Genomic DNA, 20,709 nt, shown 5'->3' with positions numbered 1-20,709 from the left:
TTGTACAGTATAAAAACCATTACGCCTATGGAATGTCCTCACAAATCACATAAACATGGCTGTGTGTGTGTGTGTGTGTGTGTGTGTGTGTGTCTTCGTGTGAGTCTGTGTGTGTGTGTGTGTGTGTGTGTGTGTGTGTGTGTGTGTGTGTGTGTGTGTGTGTGTGTGTACAACGTATACGTCTAAATATTGTTCATAAAAATAAATCACTCTGACTGACCATTTTCTGTGACAAAATTGAGATGAAGGAAAAAGGTCCGATTAATCAGAGTTTGTAGATTTATCACAAGATACTTCACTGAGAATGAGAATGATCAAAGGCTGAGACTGACTGCTAAATTCATTAATTCTGAATCTAAATATGCTGGATATACATTTTCCACTATGCTATTAGCAGTAAGAGTTTAAAAAGGCAACAAGAAATCAAAACTATTAAATTTATTTTTTTATGTTAATTAACATTCATCAAAATAATCTTTTATCAAAATGTAATTACTCCACCTCTAAAAATGCTTCCCTTTTCAATAAACGTCACTAGTCAAAAGTCATGGTAAAGTCACCATGAAATCCAAAAATCAAAATGGATAATTCTTGTTTGTTTTTAAAATGGAATATTGCAGTGTTTATTATAAATGATTGATCAGTGCACATCATCATTATTGTGTTAAACTCCTGTTCCTGGTAATGTTGAATCAGAATAAGTTCCTCTTGCAACATCTCTTCTCTTCTCTGATGACGAGGGCGGGGCTTTAACCTGTCACTCACATGAGATCAGCCAATAGCAAACCACAACCATCCAATCAATTCCCTACAGACAAAATAAAGCCCCGCCCACATTTGTTCTTGTTCCAGAAGCGTTTCACTCGGATATACGACACAATAGAGAAGAAAAGACGAGCGCAACTACAGTTTCATGACAATTTTACAGTCTCCAGGTCTAGCTGTATTCTGCTTAACACACTTTTTACTGTTTTTCCCCTTTGAACCTCCAGTTTCACTTGTAAAAGAATAGGTTGCGAATGCTGTTTCATGTTGACTTTAAACAGCGGCTAGTTCCTTAGCAACCACATCGTAACTCCCTTACTGGATCCACAACGGCCAATACAGTGTGTTTAACATTTCAACTTTTTTATGTGATCACATTATTTCTTTGTTAAATTTAGGGGGAAAGAGTGTCCAAGTTTTTCACACATCTTGCTCTTAATATTAACCTCATTTTCATTTATCTAATGTTTTGAGCCACCCTCACTGAACCACACAAATTGGCTGCTTTACACACACACTATGTTCACCTCATTAATGCTGGGCGTTGCTTAGTGAAACGTCTGTTGATGTTCATTGTTCCCCGCCGTCTGAGCCAGGAAAACGAAGAAATACTACGACTACGACCATAATCGCAGGTCACACTCAATTAGCACCTGCCTCACTCTTTTTCACACACACACCCCGTTTTGAGGACAATATGGAGTTGGCCCCGACTCTCCTGGCCGGAAGCCCGAGTTGGGTGTGTACCAGTGTAACAAGAACCGTGCCAACCGGGAAAACTGTTTTCCAGGGATCTGTGTCGGTGCCCAACCACACACTGGCTTTAAACTCTAACAGTCAGATTTAAACATGCAGTATAAAGATAAGCTAAATAGAATGGATTCATATACATATTATATATACGTATTGCAAAAACCTGTAAGAAGCCTCCAGTCCTCAAGAGGGCGATAGAGATAATTGTGCCATTAAAACACAGTGCCACATGTTATTATTAAGATCGCTAATTTTAGTTAATCTGACTACCACTAACAGTTGAAGCCAGTTGAGCCATAGCATGTCAACAGTTAAACTAAGTTTGCTATAAACATGCTAACATAATAACCAACTTTAACTTGCTACATGAAGACAGTTTAACTAACTAACTATAACTTTAACTAGCTACAAAAATCTCAACAGTTTAACTTTAAATATAGACTTGATGACAGTTGAACTAACTTTAACTATAAACATGTTAAAAGTTTGACTTTAGCTTTAAACAAATCAACATTTTGATAACTTTAGAGTCCCCCTGTAGTCAATAATTGTATCCCTTAAAACTCATCTTTGATCACCAAAATGACATATTTTTTCCTTGAAAAAAATTGTCTTGAATGTAACTCGACACCCTTGCCTCATTTAGTATTCGCGGTTCTATGAATATGCAAATGAGCCCCGCCTCCACTCACTCACTCAGCTCAGAGATCCACTGGTTGACGATCACACGTTGATCTGATTGGTTACAAGGTAGTTTGTGACGTCAGAAACACCAGCGATTTCAAAGCGTGTTTTTGAGACTGTCTTTGGTTCACTGCAGTTTTAAGGAGAAAATACTCAGCAATGGAGTCGACTTATGAATTTACACATGGTTTGTCTATTAGCATATTAAAAACACCACATAGACACATAAACAACATTGAAACCTTGATTTTCACCACAGGAGGCTTCAACTCTGAACATGTTAACTTTAACTAGTCATAAAAACACCTCATGTATTTTTCATTGCATTATCGATTAGGCGTAGTGCAATGATGTAAGATCAAGCCCGAGTAGCAAGAAGCATCTGTGTTCACATTCTTGGTCTAAAGCGTTGCATAATCATTTTGTAAACATATGCATGTGGTTGGCGACGAGGTGATGGTTTAACTCAGTCCTCAGCACACGGCAGATCCCTTGCCAAAAACACAGTAGAAATATTTACAAGCTTTTCGTAGACAAGATTTACGGTAATGAAACCAAAAAGACTATGAAACTAATAAATGAAAAAGTTTGTTTAAACATGCACTGATAAATATAATAAATGGTTTGCCAGAATGGACGTTGTAAGTGATAGTATCATGTTACAAAACATCTCTAATATAGAGTAATCTAATACGTGGAATATGTCTGTCCTGGATCAGCGCAGATTGTAGTATATTAAAATCTATGATGCATGAGCCAAGGGAAACTCACACAGGGATTACCAGATTTACTGTCTTTTTTTATTAGCTGTTTTTACAGTGCAGTGTGGGGAAGCAATGGGGAATGTCCACACCACTGTAATGTCAAAACATCTAGATGATGCTTTCCTGAGAACGTACAAGGTGCTTACAGTACTTGAAGTGCTTTGAAATTGAAGTCCTGGATAACCCTTGAAAACAGCCATTTTTATGAAGAAGTACTTGAAAAGTGCTTGCATTATTGAAAGACAATATATGGGACATTTATTTAAATTTTTTATTGAAAAAACAATCTTTTCACATAAAAGTAAAGCTGCAGTCCATCTGATATAGATATAGAGGCGTTTTGCATGGCTATGAGCGTGATACTACAAATATCCAAGTATATGATACAGCTTTTATTCTTCAAGTCAATCATATATTCATGGGAGAAAAAATCAGTTTGAATAAGGAAAGCAATATCTTTGTCATAATATCATTTCAATGTTTAAAGTTATCGCAGTCATTGCATGTGCTGCACTTTATTTGCATACCATTTTGTTTTATTAGTTTATTTTTATCTATCTATTTACCTTTTTTAGAGTTAAAAAGATAATAAAGAAAGATTTTGTTTGTTAAGTGAGATCTCTGATTGTAGTCCTTGAAAAAAAAAAAAAAAGAAGTAGTGCTTGAAAAGTCCAGGAATTTGATTTTACAGTATCTGTACAAACCCTGTCTAAGAAAAACAGCCACACACACTGCGGTCTCACTGTTAGTTATGAGTTTGTTTTCAATCTCCAGGTTATCCTACAAGCACATAAGTTTGCTCCAACATGTTAAGCATTTCATAAAGAGGGAGAGAGGGCAAAAAGGAAGAGCCAATGGGAGTTAAGCAGGCATTTTGGCTCATAATGAAGACCAGATGGTTTACCTTCACTGGTAGCCACATTCTTGGGAGCTTTGGTGGGTGTATGATCCGTGCCGGAGCTCACATCGGAGGAGAGACTGGAGCTTCCCTTCCCTGGGACACAAGGAAAGAAGGAAACAACATTGGCTACGTTTACATGCAACCAAATAATCCGTTAGTAATGGGATTGACGGCTCAATCGGACTGAAAAGCCTTCATGTGAACGCCTTAATCGATCTGACTGAGCTCGATCTGAACGAAATATCCATCGGATTGAAAGGGGGGTTTATTCCTTTTTTAATCCGATCGAGAGAACATGTAAACACTGGATTGGATTGAAAACGTAAACTGAAAGGACTGCGCATGTGCTATGACGTAGAAAAAGCGTAATGACGTAGAAATAGTGCATGACGTTGAAAAAGCGTAATGACGTTGAAAAAGCGTAATGACGTAGAAAAAGCGTAATGACGTTGAAATAGCGCAATGACGTTGAAATAGCGCAATGATGTTGAAATAGCGTAATGACGTAGAAATAGCGTAATGACGTAGAAATAGCGTAATGACGTTGAAACAGCGTAATGACGTAGAAATAGCGTAATGACGTAGAAATAGCGTAATGACGTAGAAATAGCATAATGACGTAGAAATAGCGTAATGATGTAGAAATAGCGTAATGAAGTTGAAACAGCGTAATGACGTAGAAATAGCGTAATGACGTAGAAATAGCGTAATGACGTTGAAATAGCGCAATGACGTTGAAAAAGCATAATGACGTAGAAATAGCGTAATGACGTAGAAATAGCGTAATGACGTAGAAATAGCGTAATGACGTAGAAATAGCGTAATGACGTAGAAATAGCGTAATGACGTAGAAATAGCGTAATGAAGTTGAAACAGCGTAATGACGTAGAAATAGCGTAATGACGTTGAAATAGCGCAATGACGTTGAAAAAGCGTAATGACGTAGAAATAGCGTAATGATGTAGAAATAGCGTAATGATGTAGAAATAGCGTAATGACGTAGAAATAGCGCAATGACGTAGAAATAGCGTAATGACGTTGAAACAGCTTAATGACGTAGAAATAGCGTAATGACGTAGAAATAGCGTAATGACGTAGAAATAGCGTTATGTAGAAATAGCGTAATGATGTAGAAATAGCGTAATGTAGAAATAGCGTAATGACGTTGAAATAGCGCAATGACGTTGAAATAGCGTAATGACGTTGAAATAGCGTAATGACGTAGAAATAGCGTAATGACGTTGAAACAGCGTAATGACGTAGAAATAGCGTAATGACGTAGAAATAGCGTAATGACGTAGAAATAGCGTAATGACGTAGAAATAGCATAATGACGTAGAAATAGTGTAATGATGTAGAAATAGCGTAATGAAGTTGAAACAGCGTAATGACGTAGAAATAGCGTAATGACGTAGAAATAGCGTAATGACGTTGAAATAGCGCAATGACGTTGAAAAAGCATAATGACGTAGAAATAGCGTAATGACGTAGAAATAGCGTAATGACGTAGAAATAGCGTAATGATGTAGAAATAGCGTAATGAAGTTGAAATAGCGTAATGACGTAGAAATAGCGTAATGACGTAGAAATAGCGTAATGACGTTGAAATAGCGCAATGACGTTGAAAAAGCATAATGACGTAGAAATAGCGTAATGATGTAGAAATAGCGTAATGACGTAGAAATAGCGCAATGACGTAGAAATAGCGTAATGACGTTGAAACAGCGTAATGACGTAGAAATAGCGTAATGACGTAGAAATAGCGTAATGACGTAGAAATAGCGTAATGTAGAAATAGCGTAATGACGTAGAAATAGCGTAATGTAGAAATAGCGTAATGATGTTGAAATAGCGTAATGATGTGTGACGCACTGAACAAGCTGTTCTTCTGTTGAATAAAGTGTTGTATAAATGAGTGTCCCGTCATCCTATAATCCTCCTTTCCTTGCGTCTGTGAAGTGGAGCAGGACAACGGCCCTCCAGTGCTGGTTTTTCTCATCCACAGACGAATGGTTTTGGGCATTTTTACTGCGTGATCAATATAAGCAGCGGCACAACGGCTCATATGTTAATCGTCTCCAAATTAAGTCTGATGTTTACAACAAATAAAGAACCGATGTAGGAGAATGTTTTTTAAGCGCAAACAGCGGGAAACTCTGTATATTCGTGCAGCGTGCGCATGTCAAAAAGCATATTCCGATTTGAAACTTGTGACATATAAACGCGCACATCAACCCGATCACGTTTAGTGTTCATGTAAACACTACATTCAGATTCATCAATCGGAATGAATTCAGTCCGATTGAAACAGAAGTTGTGCATGTAATCAAAGCCACTGTGTGCTTGTTTTGAGCTCATACTTGACTGCAAGCATTCAGTCCCATTGGCAGCTGTGGGAACGCTGGTGTGAACGGTGGGGTGCAGCGCTTCCCACTGTAAGTCAATATTTTAACAGATGCAATAAAAGTACCATCGGACATTCTGGCCCCATCGCTCATTCACTCACTGAAACGTTACTGAGAGCAAGGAAACTCCTCTGGTTCCTAATCCAGAGTGAGGTCTGAGGTTTTCATGATTAAAGATTTCGAGAAGAACTCATTACTCAATACTCATCAGCAATGCGCCTAAGCTGAGCAAAACCCTTCGTTTCTTCCTGCCAAGTAAAGAAAAAGGCAATATCCGTGACTGGAACAATAGATGGAAGAAGTTTCTTTAGTATCTCCAATACTGGCAGAGTATCGCTGTGATCCTCCAAGACAGATTTATCTATCGTACATTAGGACATATTTGGCCACTGTGCAAAAACCATTCATGACGGCTTGTTACTTGCGTTTGGTTGAGGTTTTATAAGAGGGTGAATAAGTTCAATACATGCACATTAGTTCACATTTGTGTATTTGAATGTTGGATTGGGGTTGTAATAAAAATGTGGTCATTCATAGCCTGGAGCGGAGATGATTCAGACGTAAATCAACAATTCTTCCACCATCCTCGAGATTATTGTCCCCCAGTCGCAGGGACAAGCCAGTGCTAAGAGCCTGATTTACACTGAGGGAAAGCATGAATTTCCATGCTTAGCTGGTATATCACCATAGCCATGCTAACCAGTCAAACCTAACCAACCAGGGGTGCGTTTCCCAAAAGCATCGTTAACCAACCATCCCTGTGGTGAAAATCCAGCTTTTAATGTTGTTTATGTGTCTATGTGGTGTTTTTAATCTGCTTTAAGACAAACCATGTGTAAATTCATAAGTCGACTCCATTGCTGAGTATTTTCTCCTTAAAACTGCAGTGAACCAAAGACAGTCTCAAAAACACGCTTTGAAATCGCTGGTGTTTCTGACGTCACAAACTACCTTGTAACCAATCAGATCAACGTGTGATCATCAACCAGTGGATCTCTGAGCTGAGTGAGTGAGTGGAGGCGGGGCTCATTTGCATATTCATAGAACCGCGCATACTAAATGAGACAAGGGTGTCGAGTTACATTCAAGTTATTTTAAGGCATGAAGAAATCTTTCTCAAGGAAAAAATGAGATAGATGAGATTTAAGTGATAAAATTGTTGACTACAGACTACATTATTAACTACTTTAAAAGAACCATTTTTTTTCTCAGTGTGAAGAACATATTAATGATCTAAAGAACCTTTTTTCCACTATAAAGAGCCTTTTGTGCAACGGAAAGGTTCCATGGATGTTAAATGTTCTTCACGAAACCATCCCAGACTCTGTGGCCCCCAAAGATTATTTGGACAAAATCACCTGCACCATTACTATCGTTTGCTTTGCAGATTCTACTTGGGTTTGATTTATGTTCTTACAGTTTTAAAGCTACACTGTGTAAGATTTTCTCCCATCTAGCGGCGAAATTGTATATGACTACCAACTGAATATTACTTTTTAGCCCCTCCCATTCCGAGGGCGCTATAACTCCTAGAAAAGTATCCTAGACGTCATTCTAGCGTTATGCACAACCATGCTATAGTTAGCCAAGCAACTGTAAAACTTTGAATTTACACAAATAGGCTGAATTACCCGTCGAGAAGAAAGCAGACGACTTCATCACTCCTTTTAAAATCTTTCCATCTTGGAAAGGCCACTCCAATATTGACTTTGGTCTTGTTGATTTGCCTGTCGCGTTGTCGTTTTAATTCTCTCTTCCGCTTCCTTGGCGACTCTGTTACATGTCCTCGAGAATAGGCGTGATCCTCCATCTTCAACAGGCTTTCAAATCTGCCGGCAGTCGTGAGTAATCTTCCCTCGCATTCGCTGAGTGTAAAAGTGTAAAAAGGCGAAGCTTGAATTTCCAGGTATGTCCCTCTTTGGCTAATGTATTTTCAAGATGGAGGCGCAACATGGCTGCCGCCATTCGAGAGACTCACTCGTATGTATTCTGAATGGCAGATTCTACTCTTACGAGAATACTTGATTAGTTGGTGGAAGTAATTACACATGAATGAGCACATATCATTTTGAAAGAACAAAGTGTTTTTTGCTAAGAATCAACTTTAAGAGTCCAAATATGTTTTGGGGCCACTGGGAAGATTGTCTTTTATAAATGTAGAGTCTGTATTGTCTGTGAATGGGCATAAATCAAGGGAAATGTGGGAATGTTTGCTCAGGATAGTCCTACTCGTTCAGTCTCCATCTGGAATACTTTTTTATTTATTTTTAAATCTCCATCAAGGTGGAAAAGAGCTCTTATATGACTTATGGATTAGGGTCATCGGATCAGAAGCAGGACTGGCCACTCCGGTTCGAAGGAAATCTCCTTTGCAGTCCTTTGTAAGTTCTCCCCCTTCGTGATGGGAAATGGCTGCACTCGAGATGGCGAAGGACTGACAGCTTAATGACTCAAATTTATTTTCGAAGTCCAGCGGAGCACTTTCCTTCCTAGTTTAGTAGGAGAGAATGGAGACTTTTGGATTTTCCAGTCGTCATTTTTACAGGTCAGAGTTCAGTCGTAGTTCAGCGCCGGTCTAGAAGGATCTCAAATCAATGATCTACTCATCTACATCAGGCACTCTTAAACGATCACAGATTCACTCTGCTGAATCCCACTGTATCAAGAGAAGGATCACGCACACTTTAATGTCTTCTCTCTCTCTTATTGGTAGTTGCCATGTCGCATTCTCATCTTCACATTTAAATAATAAAGATACAAACAGATGAATGTTCATAAACTGTTCACACAAATTAGGTGGATCATTCTCAAAATATGAAGATAATTGTGCCGTGATATTATAGTCATAAAATGGCATAGTTCCATCATGTTATAAACAATATACAGTAAGTAATATGAAATATTATATATGTCTCTATTTGTTTTGCACTTCTGTAATTCTTTCTTTATTTATAATTTTGTTTTCAAAGGTTAAGCATTAGTGCAAGGTCCAACAAGTATGCAAATAAATACTTATTTATTACTTATTATTATATGAGAATTTGTCAAATTGTCCTTAATGGTTAGTAATATTATCAAAATGTTAAAAATACTTACTATCAGCTTTTATGGGAGGATAAATAAGCTTAATTCAAAAGTTTAACATTTTGTAAGTCGTGAAATCAGCATTTCGAGAATGACCCATCTCTGTGTTTATAGTCTAGATGGGATGTACCCAAAAAGTGAAAGTGAGGAGCATTTATGGGTACAAGTCGGGAACCGGCCTACTTTACATATTTCAAGGGTGCTGAATCCAAAAAAACTGGTACCCAAGCGAAATTGTGAATTTTTGACCTTCTAATTTGCATATCAAAATGGCCGCCAAATTGCCTATCTTGCTCAGTCGTTGGACCATTTTCCCCTAGTTTTTTTGTAAGTAGGCAATCAAGATGAGGAAATTAAGTTTCTAGATCGATAGTCAAGGGTCAGAGCAAAGATATAATGGAGGCTCACTGCCTTTTTTATGTATATATATATGCAAAATACCAACTTTTAAGGTGAAATTAAGCATTATTTGTGCCATTTTTTAAGGCCGACATACATATTCAATCAATATCACTCTTAAATGTTCCCAGTGTATATATGATATGTGATGTATTCCATATTACATAATAACTAAGAAAAACACCATTGCAAGTTGTCTGAGATTTCATTTTTTTATGCAAATTAAGCATTTGTTCTCTAAATTCTAAGACGGGAAAAACCCAGGTGAATAGGGAAAAAAACACCATGAAACTTCCTCCGGGACATCGTTCGTAAAACGGCCAGCCATCGCTGTCTGTGAGCCGCCATATTCAAGCACCGAGAGCACGCGCACTGCTCCCGCGCCTCTGAATCAGGTTCTCAAGCCCGCGGAATGCGGCAGTCAGAGCCCGGAGGCCATTCTGCCCCTAGCCGTACATGCGAAAGTGTGGGAAGCTATTCCAGGTGCGTCAGAATGGGTGCTGAGCACAGTAAGAGAGGGCTATTCATTGCAGTTCGCTCGCCGTCCCCCGCACTTTCGAGCGCGAACCGAGAGTGAATGGGGAAGTAGCACACCTACTTTGTGCAGGAATAGCGAAACTTCTGTGCAAAGGGGCCATAGAACCGGTACCCCCTTCTCTGAGCGAGTCAGGCTTTTACAGCCGTTACTTCCTCGTGCCCAAGAAGGACGGAGCTCTCAGACCGATTTTAGATCTGAGATATTTGAACAAAGCTCTTATGAAAAGACCAGCACAGATTCGCCCGAGGGACTGGTTTATTTCCCCTCGATCTGAAAGACGCTTACTTTCAGATCCAGATAATACCCCGTCACAGGCCATTCTTGAGATTCGCCTTCGACGGTCGGGTATATCAGTGCACCGTCCTGCCGTTCGCCTGTCTTTAGCACCCCCGTACATTCACGAAGTGCATGGACACGGCTCCGCTCCCCTGAGAGGTCAGGGCATGCGGATTTTGAACTATTTGGATGATTGGCTGATTCTAGCACAGTCAGAGGAAGAACTTATCATTCACAGAACAGTGCTTCTCAGCCACCTGGAAAGCCTGAGTCTCACGGTCAACTGGACCAAGAGCTCATTACTGCCCAGTCAGTCAACCTCTTTTCTGGGTTTGGAACTGGACTCTGTGGCAATGACAGCCCGCGCGCGCCGTATCTGACGCCTGGCCTCGTCTTTCCAGTTGGGCAGCGCCGCACCTCTAAAAACATTTCAGAGGATGCTGGGTTGTATGGCATCAGCTGCAGCAGTGCTTCAGCTGGGTCTACTGCGTATGCACCCGCTACAACGCTGGTTGAACGCTCGAGTGCTTCACCGAGCCTGGGCGTCCGGCGGCATACAAATCACAGTGACTCAGAGCTGCGTTTCAGCACTGAGACCCTGGTTAGCGGCCGACTGGTACCAGCGGGGAGTGACAATGGGAGCCGTCTCGCACCGAAAAGTTATCTCGACGGACGCATCCAACTTAGGTTGGGGCACTCTTTTCGAGGGCAAACCGGTCTTTGGCCTGTGGTCAGACCAGGAGAAATGCCTCCACATAAACTGTTTGGAGATGATAGCGGTCGAGAACGCGCTCAAGCGCTTCCTCCCACATATACGGGACCACCATGTGCCAGTTCGCTCGGACAACATGTCCGTGGTGTCCTACGTGAACAGAGCGTCCCGTAGTGTCAGCCCAGACAGACTTTCCAGAGACAACATTCCCCCGGGAGAATGGTCCCTGCACCCCCAGACAGTCCAGCTACTGTGGCGCCTGTTCGGCAGGGCGGAAGTCGACCTTTTTGTGTCAAAAGACAACACTCACTGCCCGACGTTTTTCTCAAAGAGCGAGGACGCGCTGGCCCAAACCTGGCCCAGCCGCCCGCTGTATGCTTTCCCTCCGATCTCGCTGTTACCACAGGTAATCAAGAGGATCAGGGAAACACGCTACTCAGTGCTTCTCATAGCCCCGCGATGGGAGAACCAAATCTGGTACCCAGAGCTAGTTAGGCTGTCGCACTCAGCCCCATGGCCGATCCCGGTGAGGAAAGATCTTCTCTCTCAAGCCGGTGGATCAATCCGGCATCCCCATCCAGAGCGCTGTCTCTGCATGCGTGGATAATCAACGGATACCCGTTGACCTGCCAGAAGGGGTCGTAAACACGATCACGCAGTCTAGAGCTCCTTCCACGAGAAGGTTCTACGCGTCTAAATGGTCAGTGTTCTCTAAATGGTGAACCCCCCGTGGCCCCCCTCGGTTCCTATTTGGGATCTTTCTCTGGTCCTAGAGGCCCTGAAAGCGTTTCCCTTTGAACCGCTAGAATCTGTGGATCTGAAATACCTTTCCCTCAAAACCGTTTTCTGACAGGTCTGTCGTCAGTAAAACGTGTGGGGGATCTACATGCACTGTCTGTTAGCCCCGCATGTCTAGAGTTCGGACCAAATGACTCCAAAGTCATCCTCAAACCGAGACACGGGTACGTCCCCAAAGCGTTGGCACTCCCTTTAGGGCGCAGATCATCTCCCTGTCGGCTCTGCCAGCATCCGATAGTGAGGACAGTGATAACCTCTTATGCCCCGTCAGGGCGCTGAGAGTTTACATCACACGCTCCGCCGCCTTTAGGCGTTCTGAGCAGCTCTTTGTTTCGTTTGGTGGGCGCACCAGGGGTCTCGCCGCCTCAAAACAGAGCCTGTCCAGATGGATAGTGGACGCTATTGCAGCAGCTTATGCGTCCAAACACCTGCAGTGCCCTTTGGGCATCAGAGCCCATTCCACTAGAGGCATGGCCTCATCGTGGGCTTGGTCCAGCGGGATTTCTATTCACGACATTTGTATGGCGGCAGGCTGGGCCTCCATCTCTACATTCGTGAGATTTTATAACCTGGAAGTTCCCGCCTTGCAGGCTAAACTGTTATCAGTTTAAGTGATATGTATGTTCTGCCCAGTCGTTCATGTGCAGACTACTTTCGTGTACTACTAGCTTTTACGAGCTGCACTAAGGGATGAGATTCTCTATATACAGGCCGGCGGAGCTGCTCTGTATTTTCCCCATCACGCGCTTGTGCACTGGTGCTGGCCTGCGTTGCTGGCCGCCTATTCTCCACTCAGCTGCGCTAGGGGTTATACTCTCTATACATAGACCGGCGAAGCCGCTCTATATTCTCCCTGTGATGTGCTTATGTACTGTGCTGTCCCGCGCTGCTGGCTGCATTCTCCATGCTTATACATAGACCGGCAGAGCCGCTCTGTATTCCTATGAAGTGCTTATGACTTGTGCTGGCCCGCGTTGCTGGCCGCCTGTTCCCGCATGTTGTGTTCCCCGGGCTCCCCTGGGACTCATGCAGTGGATGCTCGGCGTGCACGCCGTTGACAAGGGGTTCCCGTAGCGTAAGCAACTTACGCAATACGAGAGAACCTCTCGTAAGAGAACGTACTCGGTTACCTAACGTGGCCTCGGTTCTCTCTAGAAGAGGGAACGAGTATTGCGTAACCTGCCGTGTCGCGCCACGAGCTTATTCGCTTCAGTCTATGAAAACCAGAATTTCAGCCTGTGAGCCCCTCTTTTATACATGCTAGCCACACCCATTCTGGCGGGCTGAGGCGCGTGGAGGGCGCGACGTCACGCAGGGCTCACTGGTAGGCTGCTGCAGTTGCCGCAGGGCAGCCAATGAGCACGCTTATACAGCCTGCTATGGTCTGCTGGCTGCCGCACTGCGTTGACAATAAATACAAAATTAAGGATAATTTTTTGGCTGAAAAATTAAGGATAATTTTTCTCACTGAATGCCGCGCATATGCGCCATTCAGAGACACGGAAGCGTCTGAAAGCAGCCGAGCCTATAAACGTTAGTGAGTACCGGTACTCCATTCCAAATATGTACAATTCTGCGAAATTCCGCGTTAAAACTAGATTCCGTGATCGCGGAAATCATATGGCCCTAAATTTTGACCCACTATGGTTGAAAAAGTATCATTTTGGATAAATAGGGTAACAAGTTCAATCAATAACTAAGGAATATTGACATTGTTTGTCTAAAAAAACAAAAAAAAACAGGAAATTTATCAAAGCGTGTGAAACTGTTATGATCCTCTTTGCTGTTACATTCACCTCAGGCAAAGGGTCCTCAGACTGGGGACTGACCATGCTATGTCCTGATCTAAATATTCAACTTGGGAAGTTTCATGGTGGTCTCTTTTTGAATATTTTGGTGTTTTTTTCCCTATTCACCTGGGTTTTTCCCGTCTTAGAATTTAGAGAACAAATGCTTAATTTGCATAAAAAAATGAAATCTCAGACAACTTGCAATGGTGTTTTTCTTAGTTATTATGTAATATGGAATACATCACATATCATATATACACTGGGAACATTTAAGAGTGATACTGATTGAATATGTATGTCGGCCTTAAAAAATGACACAAATAATGCTTAATTTCACCTTAAAAGTTGGTATTTTGCATATATATATATATACATAAAAAAGGCAGTGAGCCTCCATTATATCTTTGCTCTGACCCTTGACTATCGATCTAGAAACTTCATTTCCTCATCTTGATTGCCTACTTACAAAAAAACTAGGGGAAAATGGTCCAACGACTGAGCAAGATAGGAAATTTGGCGGCCATTTTGATATGCAAATTAGAAGGTCAAAAACTCAAAATTTCGCTTGGGTACCAGTTTTTTTGGACTCAGCACCCTTGAAATATGTAAGGTAGGCCAGTTCCCGCCTTGTACCCATAAATGCTCCTCACTTCTTATAGAAGGCCATTTTTCTGAAATCCGTCTAGTCTATTACGCCTATTTTAAAGAAAGTGTGTGTTCGCCACAATAAACGTGATTTCTGTGCATCGTCATGCTTATATCATACATTTTAGGTCACATATGTCATTATTTGGTATTGAGTTGAGAAAGTCGGTACAAAAGCAGATCTTTCAGCAAATCTCAGAGGTTTTAGCTCTTGATTCTGACTAAGAACCGTGTAGCGTCTCTTTTAGCAGCAAAGCAATACAGTTTCCTCATCCATTTTGATTAAGCTGAAGACTTTAAGCTTTGTGAAAGCTTTGCCTAGCAACATAATAATAACAGCGTTGGTATCTGGCCGTAACTCAAGGCGTGCGAAACACATGGGGTCCGGTTGAGTCACGTTCTGCTCACTACAACAGGAACCCGAGCAGATGTTCTGGATCAGTGATGTCACCGCAACATGTCGTCGCAGTGCTTAACAATGTGTTCAGTGTGGGTCACATCATTCTGCTCTGGAAATCATAGTTTTCCCGTTGTGGCAGAGGTGATAAGAGTTCATTGAGTCGTTCAATGCATCAGCGGTAATCTGACAGCTTGTTTGAAAGGTCTTCACACAACAGCTTTCCTGCGACGTATGTTGGCAACGTTTCACCAGAGACGTGTAAAGGCATATAGCAACACACATGAACAACACTACAGCAACATCTAAGTGTTTATCCTGCATGGATGTGTGATAAGAGGAACTTGTTTACAGAGGAATCGGTGTTTGTGGGATGAATGCTGAGCTGTACTCATATGGAGTCACTTGTGGTTCAAGTTTATGACCTGACAGAGGATGAAGAGCCATAAACCAACCCTTGTAAATTAACACACATACAAACACTCACATCTCCTCCTGCAGAATTAAGAACTTATCCAAGGGCCTCATCTTCGTTACAGGTTGTTTCATCTTGCCGTTTTGAAATATAGGTAAATGAGTCAAGTAGCCATCATATTTACATACACAAGTCCCACACATGTTTCTATAACCGAATATCACTCAGAAATTCATCACATTATGGAATTAAAATGAAAGACCATGCTGGGGTGTGCTTACAGTACAATTATGTAACTTGCTGCTTAAAGTCGGTAGTTGTGCTCGTCTTTTCTTCTCTATTGTGTCGTATATCCGAGTGAAACGCTTCTGGAACAAGAACAGATGTGGGCGGGGCTTGATTGTGTCTGTAGGGAATTGATTGGATGGTTGTGGTTTGCCATTGGCTGATCTCATGTGAGTGACAGGTTGCCCCGCCCTCGTCATCAGAGAAGAGAAGAGATGTTGCAAGAGGAATTTATTCTGATTCAACATTACCAGAACATGAAGTTAAAAAAGTACTGCAATATTCCATCAAAACAAAATAAGTCCATTTTTGTCCAACATGTCCATTTTTGTTTCATGGTGACTTTAACTACCACAGTACAATGCATCGTAGAAGAAATTAACTAGCTAGTCGTGACTGTTTCCCAAAATTATAGAAACTTTGTGGAACATTCATCATTCAAACCAGTGTTTAGGAATTGTTGTTAATGACGTCATGCGGGGGGTCGAGTAATAACTTCTGCTAATCAATCGGTTTGCCAGATTTCTGCTGTAAATAACAAAATAGAGGTTCTAGAGCTCATGTGCACTCTTCTCTTGACAAACTAAAAGACAATGAAATCTGTATAGAATTAAAGAAATATATTAGCTTGATTGTTTTGCTCAAGAGGATCATTAGGGTTTAGGCTGATTTAAAGCCCCCTGTAGTCAATAATTGTATTCATTAAAACTCATCTTTGATCACCAAAATGACATATTTAAGCATTTTTTCCTTGAAATTGTTTTGTCATGCCTTAACATATCTTGAATGTAACTCGACACCCTCGCCTCATTTAGTATGTGCGGTTCTATGAATATGCAAATGAGCCCCGCCTCCACTCACTCACTCAGCTCAGAGATCCACTGGTTGACGATCACACGTTGATCTGATTGGTTACAAGGTAGTTTGTGACGTCAGAAACACCAGCGATTTCAAAGCGTGTTTTTGAGACTGTCTTTGGTTCACTGCAGTTTTAAGGAGAAAATACTCAGCAATGGAGTCGACTTATGAATTTACACATGGTTTGTCTTAAAGCATATTAAAAACACCACATAGACACATAAACAACATTAAAAGCTTGACTTTAGGATGGACTTTGGAAGAACTTAGGAAGAACTGTTCACTGAAAGGTTATTTAGGGAACCAAAAATGATTCATTGCTGTAGAAAAAACAACCTTTTGGAACCTAAACATGGTAGAAAGAGTCAAAGAACAGTTTGATGCTTGTTTTTACTGTTTTAAATTGCAAACTGTTTGGAGCGGCTGCAACTGGGTCCAGCATTATAGACAGTTGTTTTATTTCATTGTCCTTAAAGTTCAGATGTGAAGCTCACAATTTCCCGAGGATCCGTGTCCTTATCCCACACCTACAGTACATGAGCAACACGAGGGCAGGGAGTTTAACAACACCTACTGGACCCTCTCGAGCCTCAGCAGAAACTGAGTTATCAAAAGAGCCAAGGCTGAGGGGAGACATAATTGTTTTCTGGTCTGGAAAACAACTTCTCAAAAGCTTTCATATGTTTCCTGTCCTGTGCTTACGCAAAGCACACGGAGAATTTCACTTCAGCGGTCCAGAGTCCTAGATGCACATATATTTATGAACTTTTATATGCGGTAAATAGTTACAGAGCCAGAATGTCTCATTCGCCATTGTTTAGCAATTAAGCACTATAAACACATTTGTGCACTAAATACCATATTACTACAGGATAGGGAGTTATTGCATTTAAACAGTTGCAATGAGCGAGAAGTGAATTCCCAGTAACTTGTGTTTCAAACATCTGTTTTACAGAAATACTTCGCACCTGCTTAGATCACGGTGGTCCGAAGGAAAAAAAAATGTTTTTGTAAATGTTGGATGAACACACAAGCACTTGCATAGTGAACCATGAGTCGATTAATTAAAATCGTAGAGAAAACGACAGCTTTATTAAAATGATATTCAGCTTGAATCGTCATGTTTGTGGTGAGGTTAAACTTCAGCACTGACGTACAGTAGTGTGAAATCCTCCCCTATAAATCCAGTCACAGATGTTGAGATTGAGACACATGATCAGGTAAAGCACTGACTGACCGCTGATCGAATCCCTCAAGACAGATGTTGATGGCCGATGTAAACTAGGCCACATGTGTTGAGTGTTCAAAGCTGCATAAACATCATAAAAAACCCTGTTTGTAAATATCCGGTTACTTCTGGGATCAGAAACATCTCTGTGCCATTAGGGGAACCACATGAAATTGCACAAACAATGACTGTTTCCAAACAGGTTTCCCAAACACTCCACGTAATGTTCAGACCGAGGAAGTTTATAATAGGCTAACTGGAGAAAGTTATCCGTTAGCATTTCCATTCATCTCAGTGAAAGTTGCGACCCAGATGCCACTCTGAATATGTGTCATGACTGATGACTTCTCAAAAGCAGAAGATAGGGACGCTAGTTCACGCTAACCCTTAGCCTGGGTTGTGAAAGTTAACTTCGGGAGCGTTTAACACCACTTTCAACTTAAAAATGTTGAAATGTTCATTTACACAACAACATGTTAGGCTGGAAAACGCAAACTTTTGAAAGCAGGTTTCAAAGTGCAAGTTTTAGAAAACAAAAAGGAATGTGTGAAAATTATGTTTCTTTACAACGAGACATCGCCATCTACTGGCCTGGCAGAGATTTTTGTCGTGGATCCCTGTGAACCGGGATAGTTTTGACAACATTGTCGTCTGTCCGCAAAAAAAGAAAACCTTTTCAGTTTTTAGAAAATTGTTGTTGTGTATATGTACCCTAAAACTAAAACCATAAAAAAAAAATGTTACTTGAAATAAAATATAAATCTGATCATAATCTTGATGCCAACAGTTCTCATTTTAATTTTGTTTAATTTTATTTAGGCTACTAAAATAACTAAAACTGAAATAAAAATACTAAAAAAATAGTAAAAATGGCACAAACAAAATAAAATTAGTACAAAATGAAAATGGAGAAAATAAAAATAAAAACTATTGAATCTAAATGATACTAAAATATCACTGCCTATACCTTTAGCAAACTTCAGGATATGACATTTACATATAAGAGAGTTGTAGAGGCTTCAACAAGTACTGAAGAGTTTAAGAATTAAATGGACTTAACTCCAAGAAAAATGGCAAAGGAGGGAATCCTGCTGTATTTGATGTAATAGTGGGCGTGGTCTGTGTAAAGGGTTCTTTACAGTGGGGGTGGGCGTGGTTGGTCGCTTGTTGTGGGCGTGGCTGTATTCTGACGCAGACACATTAACAGGTAACCACGCCCCTTAAAGCAGTCTTTCTATTCATAACCAGCGCGCGAGTTGCAGATTGTTTTTGGCAGTTTTAGAGGCAGGTGTCTCTTCTCAGGATCACTTCTGTATCTGTCAGGTATTATTTTTTGAAATACCACGTTTTATGGGTGTAACTAAAATGACATATGCAGCTTCAATCACTTGCCACATCTCATGAATTTAGCCGTGTTTTAATACACTTTGTTTGTAGCCTACCATTCCCTCATTAATTTTACTTTTTACTATTACAATTTTTTTTTTTTTTTTTAATGAACAAAACTGCTCAATCCCCCTCCTTTTTTAGCTGAGAGACATTAGACATGATCAAAAATTGGCTTAATTTATTACAACTCATCAGAAACAGCTCGGTAGGCTATGGATATTTCTACATTAAAAATTATTATTACAACAACCAAAAGACACCAGTGCATGACAGTTGCTAAAAAAAAAAAGTAAAAAAAGAAAATAAGATATGCATCGCATAAAAGTTCTCAGGGAAAGATCGCATACCTTCACTTCCAGACTGTTTGCCATTGTTCGCACCCATCCTGAAGAACACATAGTCTCTCCACACAGGGAAGCGTTGATGTTACACGGGGAAAGTCCTCGAGCTGACACGATATACATCCATACGTCAAAGTCTTCTTTAAACTGCAGCATTCAGAGAGCAGAGCAGGATCCAGATGTTCTCTGTCTGAGAGAAATGCCCATTATCGAGGAGAAGTTGATCTGGAGCGGGCGGACCCGACAGATGTGTGTGTGTGTGAGAGAAACTAAACCACACTCACACTGAGACCAGAGACTGTGATGAGGGCTGGACCAACTTTAAAGAGAGAGACCCTCAGTTTAAAACCACACAGATCTAAACTATAGTGTTTGGAGACATAATAGCTGATTAATATAATATAACATATGCTAAATAATATAATATAATATAGGCTAATATAATAAAATTAGTGCTAGGCAACGATTAATCGTGATTAATTGCATCTAAGTTTGTGTTTACATAATATATGTGTGTGTACTGTGTGTAATTATCTAACATAATACAGACACAGTATGCAAGAAATATTTGCATGCATATAGCCTACATTTATACATAATTTATATTATATACTGTATAGATAAAAGTATTTTAAATAACACATTTTTCTTAAATATATACATGCATATGTGTGTATATATATACCCAAAAAAGTATACACATGCACTGTACTAACATATATTATGCAAACACAAACTTTTATTTTGGATGTGATTAATCATTGCTCAGCACTAAATAAAATATAATATAGTCTAATATAATATAATATAATATAATATAATATAATATAATAAAAGAGTATGGTCTCTTAAGAAGCACTTTAAAATGTATGAATGCCATTGCATTATTATAACCACTTTGTGGTTGTCAAATGTTAGTGGATCGTGTTCATATTTCCTATAGCAGTAACATGTGATCGTGTGGGAAACTCACTTCATGTCCTCTAAAGATCACAGCCACACTAACAACGCAAAACTGGCTCAGAAACGTGAAGCTAGTTCTGAGAAAACTGTAAAGATGAGAGAAAGAAACCCAGTCGATGTACAGTAGATGCATCTGAAAATGTGGAGCATTAATAAAATAAATATTAATATCAGTGAAGGGCATGAACCAAACCAGTCTGCATCCTCACCGTGTGTGTGTATTGTTAGTTAGAGACTTCCTGCGCAGAATCGGGACTATTAACGGAAGCCTTTTACTCTGAACAAAACAGGAATCATATAAGGGTATTTTTGTCTAGGA

The 20,709-nt window shown here is 40.5% G+C and overlaps 1 protein-coding gene across 1 annotated transcript in view; it reads right to left on the bottom strand.

Moving 5' to 3' along the window:
* Window positions 1-19,729, bottom strand: part of LOC311075101 (F-box/LRR-repeat protein 7) — a 52,276-nt gene extending 32,547 nt beyond the window's left edge. Inside the window, exons 1-2 of the mRNA XM_084102225.1 lie at window positions 19,434-19,729; window positions 3,871-3,960 (exon numbers count right to left, since the gene is read on the bottom strand). Coding sequence (XP_083958351.1) covers window positions 3,871-3,960; window positions 19,434-19,470 — 127 coding nt within the window. The 5' untranslated portion in view covers window positions 19,471-19,729. The remainder of the gene's footprint in view (window positions 1-3,870; window positions 3,961-19,433) is intronic.
* Between the last annotated feature and the right edge of the window lie 980 nt (window positions 19,730-20,709).

Source organism: Abramis brama (assembly GCF_963993115.1).
Source record: "Abramis brama genome assembly, chromosome: 24".
In the NCBI taxonomy this organism is placed as follows: domain Eukaryota; kingdom Metazoa; phylum Chordata; class Actinopteri; order Cypriniformes; family Leuciscidae; genus Abramis; species Abramis brama.
This window is presented reverse-complemented; position numbering and strand designations above follow the sequence as displayed.